Source organism: Melanotaenia boesemani, chromosome 19 (genome assembly GCF_017639745.1).
Source record: "Melanotaenia boesemani isolate fMelBoe1 chromosome 19, fMelBoe1.pri, whole genome shotgun sequence".
Classification (NCBI taxonomy): domain Eukaryota; kingdom Metazoa; phylum Chordata; class Actinopteri; order Atheriniformes; family Melanotaeniidae; genus Melanotaenia; species Melanotaenia boesemani.
In genome coordinates, this window is record NC_055700.1 from 17,946,478 (window position 1) to 17,955,793 (window position 9,316).

At 43.0% G+C, this 9,316-nt stretch overlaps 1 protein-coding gene across 1 annotated transcript in view; it reads right to left on the minus strand.

The window, feature by feature from the left end:
* Positions 1-8,742, minus strand: part of bcr (BCR activator of RhoGEF and GTPase) — a 76,916-nt gene extending 68,174 nt beyond the window's left edge. Inside the window, exon 1 of the mRNA XM_041970890.1 lies at positions 6,308-8,742. Coding sequence (XP_041826824.1) covers positions 6,308-7,922 — 1,615 coding nt within the window. The 5' untranslated portion in view covers positions 7,923-8,742. The remainder of the gene's footprint in view (positions 1-6,307) is intronic.
* Between the last annotated feature and the right edge of the window lie 574 nt (positions 8,743-9,316).

Here is a 9,316-nt window from a genome sequence, read left to right on the forward strand (position 1 = left end):
ATTTAACCTAGGACCTGTAGAAATCCAGAGCACACACCACCACGACTTTATACTACAAAGCCAAAGGCTTGTGGCTAGCAGGAGTACAGTTTAACCAGGGCTGTCTCCCTGAGCTGCAGCCTATCAAGTTGATGAAGTCTGTGAATGAAGTACTACAGGCCATGCTGGAGAGCCAAGATGGCTGCCATTCAAAAGGGGCTGTTACAAATGGGGAAGAAGAAGTCACCAAAATGTATGTTAGGGATTTTCCAAATTTTTTTATTTTTTATTTTTCCCCCTTTCTTTACAAGCCTAGTCAGTCACCAACGGAAAATTGTGGCTGCATGCTTGGCATAGGAAATACACATGCACACACAAAGAGATAATAATAATAATAATAATAACAAAAAAAGCTGACTCATACTCTCAAAACTTTTCATCCACGAGCATTTAACACTGGCTGTTCCAGCCCTACATACAAAGTCAGCCAGTTTGACTCTCAGTGGGGGAGTTGCTGGAACTGCTTCACCCTGATGTCCGCTGCCAACACTAGACCAGCCCCGGTGATAGCCGGGATTTCTTCTGACTAAACACGAAAGTCAACACACAATGAGCAAAAACATCCAACCATCTGACTCAGCTGGGATCTCTTACAGACTTGCCAGAAGGTTTGGTTATGTTGTAAATATTTTGTCAGAATAGAGTTATGGTCCATATTTTTTAATATTATCCATCATCAATACAAATAAAGAAGTCAGTTTTATGACTGGTTCAAGTAAAAGGGACAAAAAGACAGTTATGAGCCTGTATAATTGGTCTGAGCAGGTCACACCAGTCCAATGAAAAGCTGAGTTTAGCACCAGCTGGCAAGAAAGCCAGATCCGCTTTCCCCCTTCCAACTCCACCTCTTTATCCCTCGCCTCCCTTCCTCCGTTTCTGTCCTTCCACCACTTAGGGCCTGACTTTGAGCCTGAAGCTACTGTGTGCCGGCTTTCCCTGCCAAGTTCACTCAACTGCAAACACTGAACAAGCTTTGTTAAGAGCAATAGTCACTCCCCAACCTGTGTGAAAAGGGGTCATTGTGCCACACCAGACTACTGTAAAGCATTCCGTTTGGTCTTCTTCCTCCTCCCTGTCCTCATAAACGTGTGGAAATGTCGAATCACATGATGCAGAGGACAGATTTGCAGATACACACACACACAAAAACCTCACACATACAGCCTCTCGTACTCATTGGCAGCACTCTTGCACAGCTTTAACCAGTGTTTGCAGAGAAAAAGAAAAAACCATGAGAAAGTCAAACACATGCACACACAAGCAACATGATCAACAGAAGAACGACAGTGTTTCTTATGATGTTAAACAGCAAATTATATTAGAAAAATACTCAGAATGACACAGATGGAATAATCAGATTTACAGTAATCTGTGAGGGGCCCTCAGGGGTTCCAAGCCCTTTTCTTTTTGTCTTTTCCAGCACATGATTCAATAACACATCCATACACAAAATGGAGTTAGAAAAGAAAAGTTAGGTTAAACTTTAACATTTTTTATTACAATGTCCTTCATCAGACAGTGCCAGTGAATTTTGTTAATGGTGGGGGGAAAAAATCTCTTCCATATTTTCTTTCAGCTGCTAGCTAATTTCAGATTAGCACTTTGGTAAATCTGGTTATGTCACTAAGGAAAATGTTAGCTAATAAAATAAGTTGCAACACTCTATTCTTACTCTTATTCTAAATTTTTTAATTAGAAAGATGTGCATTTCAAAATAACTTGTGCAAGTTAAAGGCGTAGCATGTAACAAAATCACAGGTCAATGGCAGAAAAATGCAATATGTCGTTATAAACTGTGTTTCCATTGGTATCTAATCTACTTAATAATGTAACCATTGTGTTTTTAATAACTTAGAATAAGCCATTTATATCTACTTGCCATGAGTCCACTTATGGCAGCGGCCATATTTGTGTCACATTACTACAGTGTCTCTGAATGGACAAATGACTGTATGTGCAGTAAAAAGAAGTTCTGAACTTTAAAAGTGCAAGTGGTACCAGTATTAAGTAGCTACAAGAGCACCGTTTGTGTTAGTAACGCTTCATAAGGCACATAAAAGAAGACAGTACATATGTACATGAGATTGAAGTAGCTACCTGTAGTGTAGTCATCACTGTACCTGAGACCACTGGATCCACTAGCAGATGAAAACATGTTTATGACTTGAAGAATTTCACTGTCCATGCATAACTATGCTTGGCCTTTGAAGTAATTTCTATGCCCACCTTTACCACTAGATGTTGGTATATCTTACACGCTCTGCCTTTAAAATGAGCGGAAAATGTCAATGCTAACCTAGCTAACCTTTTATTAGCTAAATCTGTAACTGTTGTGTAGTTTCAGATGTGTGATGTGATGTTATGTGTTGACTGTATAATATATATTTGTGGGAATTATTCAACTCCCAACTGCATTTTCTGAATGTTTTAAGTCCAATAATAAAGATTATAGTAGGATTAGGATTTGAAGTTTACATGCATTTTAAAATGACAATGGAAATTATAGGGTGGTCTTAGTCAGAATAACAATTTTTTTTTCTTTTCTTCTAACCACATGTCAACATACTGATTATGGGTCTAACACCATCCCATCCCCCTGAAAGGAACAAATCAAAGACCACGAAACATCAACAAGTCCTCCGAATACAGTTAACACCTGTGCAAGCTAATCTGTGGATGCCTAACGCTGTAACCCACAGGTCCTAAGGGAAACACTGTCCAATGTTAGACACAAAAAGCCCCAATGGCTGAGAGCTGTTTGGGCAGAAAGGTAAGAAGTTCACAGGATATTACTGGTAGTTTTGAAGTTTTGTCTAAAGCAGGGATCTTCAACTGTGGTCCTCAGGGGCCACTGTCCTATGGGTTTTAGGTGCTTCTCTGTTCTAACAAATCTGATTCAAATTAAATGGATCCAATAGCATGTTGTTAACTTCTATTTATCATTTGGGACAGCTGTGTTAAAGCATGGAAACATCTAAAATCTCCAGACAACAGCCAATGAGGACCAGAGTTGGAGATTCCTAATCTAAAGCCACAAGTTACCAATGACTAGGACATTTCCATTTATATTTATTACTTAATGCATAAACATACTGCATTTCATTTATAATCCTAAAAGTAGAAATGCTCACTAAAGAGAGGAAAAATGCTCACTGACATTACATTACATTACTAACATGACACAGAGAAGGAAGTTAAAGACGTTGTACAATGCAGCAACTGAAGCATTTTTTTGTGTCTGTCCTGCTTTGGTATCCATAATCAGAGGCACGAAACCACAGGTATTCACAGGTTTAGAGGCAGATTTATCTTGGAATTAATTTATGGAAATATTATGTAGAGAGTCTTGCAATTTTCATCCACCACAGACTACATTATAGTAGGCAGTGTAAGCTTCCTAAATTAAAAAACAAACAAACTTTCAGTTGATGACTTTCTGATGCTGACTAAGCCCGCAGGGTTGCAAGTGCTGCAGGGCATGATCTTATAAACTATAAGTTCCTTCTGTCATCTTAAAATATTTTTATGTTTCATATCTATTGAGAATTGTCTTTCCCTAAACAGGAAGCTATAAAATCTGAGTCATGGCAATGTAGGAGACTTGTCAGCCACTTAGCGCACAGTGAATAACGAAATGTTTGATGTAAGACTGCCGAGCTCATGTTTGCTTAGTTTAGTTAAAAAAAATTAGAGTTGGCAACTAATGGTTTTGCCTCCTAACATATTCCTTTTTTTCACTCAGCCAAGTTCTTAACTTGCAGTGCATCCCTGCTTTTCCCACTGAACAAGACTCAAAGGAAATATCTTCATTTAATCTTTCACTCATTTTGTCTTTTTATTGTCAAAACCACAAAAGACTTGCTCATCTCGGCTCAGCATGTAGAAGCTCTCATACTGAAAATGTCCTCAACATGCAATAAACAAAACACACCACAAAGCAATTACTGCTACAAGGGAAGAGAAGAGAACTCTCAGGCCATAGGAACACTTAAGGTACATTTACAGTACACCTACCTCTAAAGGCAAAGCAGCCTCAAAGGTATTAAAGAGTACACATCAAGTATGTGTATGTCCTTGTAAGAGAGCCTGAGTCTGTGTGTTTCTGTTACACAACGGGAGAATTCTTCCCATCTGTGTCTCTTTGCAGCCCCCGCATCCCTGACCAATGAAGCGAGAAACGACAGCTTTGCCTTGCACTCTGCCTCCCTCAGTCTTCCTCACAACACTGTCCCTCTTATTAGCATCATCAGCTGCACACTAAAAACACACTGCTGACCCTTCTTCCCTTACTATCTCTTTATTACACTTGGTAAAAAAAAAATAGAAATATGCACATCACAAGAGCACAAGATGATGCAAGAGTCATCTAGATCATCCACTTCTCTCTCAGCATCATCCCTGTCTGGCATCAGCTTAACCCAACTAGAAAGCACAACCACTCTGCAGGGTGTCTAACCAAAATTTCACTTCTTATGCTCAAATTCCAGATTATCCCTCTAAACGCATTGCTGTCTACAACACATAACCCTCCAAAAATCCATCTCTATCATTCCCTTTCCAGCTCGCTTAACTTCCCACAGGGCTCATTGTTGTGGAAAATATGTTAAAACAAAGAGAACAGACAGTGCAGTGATAATCCTGAACACAGCAGCTGGAGAATTAGCTAGCCATTAGCTGGATACCAGCTATCAGTGTTTGCAGATGCATACAGTCAAATCTTAAATGTTTTTAGAGCTTAGAGCTTCGTGAGTGGCTCTAAAATGCTGATAGTACTTACTTTTTACTTGACATCAAGCAAAATTTGTTTTCCCTTTTACTGCAAGTGTTTCTAACAAGGACATCCAAACAGGATATTACAGTACTTTGATGATCACATCCTGTCTGGAAAAGCATTTTAGCTAATTCCACCAGGGTCCTTACTTCTATTCAAATAAATGAATTATAGATGCTATGAAACCTGCAAACACTATCAGGTACCAGAGAGCAATGCTACAGAGAATTACTGTAACGTGCTGAGAAATTAATCACATGATGGAACAACATAAAATTAACAAGGCATTTTCTTATGTTTGCAATCGCTTTGTGCAGGTAGAACTAGCATGAGATATCTTTTAACTTTCAGTGTTCACATTAACCTCCCTAATACAGTCTGTCTCTCCCTTTTATTTTCTCTCTTTTTTTTTTAAAACTATCTTACCATCCTCCTTCTTCCTCGTTCTTCCTGGCTCAGTTGCAGGTCTGAGATGCCAGCACCCTGCTGCCTGTCTGGTCAAACAGGGCACCAGTCCAAAAACTGTTACAATACAGTAGGCACTTAAACACTTAAACACAACTTATTTCCACAGCAGAACTCCACTGGAACACAACTCACCAAAATGTGAATGATTCCTTTCAACCACACATCAGTAAACAACAGTCCATGTTTAAAAAAAAAAAAATCAAATATTTAAACTACTCATGAAGTGTTTGCTTTTAGCTCTTGTGACCTGGCACAGACTCTACAATGGAAACTTTGCTGAGCTTTTACAGTAAACTAAGGCATCGTAATGTGCCTTTCTCAAAGCAAAATGCAATTGTTGTTTTGTTTCAGCCTGGTAGCCCAGTTGCTGGGGTGCAAATGTATCCTGATAGCTGTTAGGTTCTAGGTGCCATGGCTTAGTGGTTGTCCTTCAGTAGTTAAGCATAATACAAAAAAATAGAGAGATCCAGAAGGATTTTTCCCTCTTTTTGTATAATCTGAGCTAAAAGCTGGTAAAGAATTTCAGCTTTTGGTTCATAACCCTCACATTTCAGAGTGGCATACAGAAAAACAGGCAGGAAGAAAAACACCTGTGATTTGAATTGCATACGAGAGCCGCGGGAGTCGTCTGAGAAAGGCTAGACTTGTAGTTTCAACCCAGACTGACCACATCCATTGTTCACCCACCCAACCGATATTTCGGGAATACGCAGAGGTGGATCTTTTATCTGTCTCCCACAGAAGGCCATCCAAAGGACACAGTTCTGCATGTGTCAGTGCATGCACACACAATCCTACGCACATTATCAATCACTTGAACATTTGGCTACTTTGTGGTTTTAAGAGGAAAGACAAATCATGTGAAGAGCAGTCTGAAAATGCAAAGGAACAAATGCCAATAAATTCAAGCATGACTAAATTACTCTCACTCACACAAGCTGTTGTTCAATTTAACTGTTTCTGTGCAGGTTTGAAGATGTCTTGTAAACTCTACTACAGTATACATTAGATACAGCAGCAACCACTCACCTAGGTGGTCTCCATGGAAACTGTTGTCATGGGATGCTCTACCATGGGGCATGAGGTCATGATGGGCAGCAGGTGGCCAGATTTGACCGGTCTTGCGAACACTCACTATAGTGGCCTCAGACATGACCACATGGCCTCCCTGCTGCCGGTGGTGTCGCTTCTGGGACTGTGGTGTCGGAGGGCTGCTGCTGTCGAAGGAGTGCTGAGAGTTTTGGGAGTTCTGGGACGGTGAGCGGCTCTTCTCTCTGAAGGGTCGACGGAAGGCTGTGGTGGGGCTCGGTGAGACGTGGCTAGACTGACCTGAGGAGAAATCTTCCTCGCTGGATGTCAAGTTTTCATTGGAGCTGCAGTCAGGCGTATAGCCGCCACCTCCTCCAGCATCCTCAAAGCTACCTGGGGAGTAAGAGCGGCGCGGCCAGGTGAGGAGGTGGTCATCACCTCCACCATGATCTCTCATAGTGACCCCACCACCACCTCCACCTCTTCCATCTCCACTACCACCCTCTCCCATCATTACCCCACCAACATAGACACTGGAGTACGCCTGGAACTCTGAGGGTTGCCAAGGAGGAGGTGGAGGTTTGCCCCCATTGGCCCTGCCTGAATGTCGCTGATTGGGCTCGCCATCTTCATATTCTGCATCATACCCACAGGTGCTCTCGGTAGACCGTCCCCTATATACTGGCCTGGGTCTGAGATCACCTGCTACAGTGGCCAGATTACCAGGTAGGGAGTGTAGAGATCTCTTTCGTTCCATCTGCATGGCCTGACTGCCCAAAGAGCTGATCTTATCTGACACATCACGGTCATTGACCCTTACCAAACCCCTATCATGGTGGAATTCCATATTGGTGTAAAACGGAGGTGGTGGTGGTGGAGGCAGCTGCTTCTCCTGTGCCTTAGCTACATCGCCTGCAGAGTGAGAGTTGGCCCGTTTGATCCTCTCAAAGTTGGATCTCAGAGCTGCCACACCAAGTCCCATCCCTAGCTTGTCCTTGGGATCAGAAGGCAGCTCTTTGTCTGGAGGAGGAAGGGTGGGCCTGCGGGGTGACACTGACACGCCACCTCTCTGTTTGGATGGTGAGAGGCCGTCTAGGTTGTCGCAGGATGTGGACTCAGCCTGCTGGGGAATGTCAAAGGCTGACTCCAGGCCATCTCCGTGGGAGGCTGACTTCCTGGCTGGTGGAGGCCTGGGTTTAGATCTGCCAGTTCCATCTCCAAGAGGCTGATAGCGACCTCTATCCCCAATACCCACACTACCAACACCATATCCACCAGCAACTGTTCCAACTCCACCAGTCTCCTGCATGTGAGGCTGTTGGGATTGGGACTCTGCACCCGGTGTGGCTGCAGGGTCCATCCCCTCATTAAGGGGTGTCTTCCTGAAGCCCCATCTCTGTTTGTCGTAGCTCTTTCTCTCTTTGGCCAGGAGAGTCTGCAGGTAGATCATACGGAAGCGCTCCTTGTTCACCTCCTGCTCCAGGCGTCTTATGGATGCTTTGCACCTCTCCAGCTCTTGCTCGATGCCCCCAACAGACCGTAGCTCCATCTTGGGGGGTTCTGACTCCGGGAACTGCGCTTTCCACGCCTCGATGAATCCCACCGGCTCCACCATATTGTGCCCGGTTTATTTCTGTGACCAACACTGAATCAGAAATGAAGGGGGTGTGACGCCAAGTGCGCACCGTTTCAACCTTCCTAGTCCAGTTCGCCACACTCTCCTTACAGAGAACAAGGGTCCAGTATAAAAATATTAGGCTGTTTATATTAGGCCTTGAGCTAACCCGTACACAAACACACAGCCTAATTGCTGACACTTGCCGTAGGTTGCGCCGTCGCAGCGATGCATCCCATTCTGAACAAGAGAACCCGGCTGCTCAGTCAGAGCAAAAACAGGGAATGTGCCAGTCATGAACGGGAAGAAAACACTGGAAAGGATCTCATCTTTTTCGTTCATTATTCCAAAAAAAGGCTACTTTATGAGTAAGATTTGAAAATGGAAAAAATCTGCTCCAACACAATGACAGTATGTCTTCGTAGGGTTACACGGGTGGTATGCTTCCCACGGAGGGGGGAAAAAAGAAGGAAAGTGTTTACATCCGTCTGGGTTACTCACTCTCCGTGTTACTCATCCCAGGTTTTTAAACGTAGTCTTTCAGTTCAATCTTTCCCATTCACATAACTGTAATCCCAGGTGCTGCCTCTTCGGACTAAGCGCCTTTGTACCAGCAGCGCCAGAAGAATGGATAAAAAGCGCAAAACGCGAGCGCCGACAACATCAGAGGTACTGTTAGGATGGAATAGAGTGGTTTGTGAGCTACTTGGTTTAGTTATCCCATTTTTATCCCATAGAACCAATCGGTTATTGCTGATTTTAATACTCCCTTCCAGAGTCATCCAGCGTCTTCGGCCGTGATGGTGCTGCTGCTGTGTGCGCTCCCATCTCAGGCCAGTAACACTGGATGGGCTCCAAGAATGGGAGGGACCAGGGTGACAGGGAGCCTGCTGGTTAAAGAGACAGAGCAAGAATGCGTGCTCTCACACGTCACTTGGATAGTAGGCGCCGTTTAAAATTAGGTAGCGCTTCAAACTTTTCACTAGGTCTGGACAAAAGACAAGATTTATTTTTTCTTTATCTTTCACCAGCATGCAGCGCAGCCTCCAAATCTATCAGTCTGATGTAAATTTGATTCCTCTAATAAAAGTATTCTGAATTTCTCAAGTTATTACTTTTAGAGGGACGTTTTCATTTGGATTGTTAAGACCTTTTGCTTCCTGTTTCCCCTTTAAAGTTAAAGCTCTTCTATCAGTAGCTACTGATCAGTAAGTGGAGATGGTTTCCTTAATGTAATGCTGCCACCTAGTGGACACATTGCATACAATTTAATACACAGACATTTTACTTCCTTGGACAATTTTTGCACCTTTGGGTGGTAGAATAGAAAGGGGTTAGGGGTGTTATTGTACATCTGGCCGGCCTACTTAATTCATTCCTACAATGGGCACAAT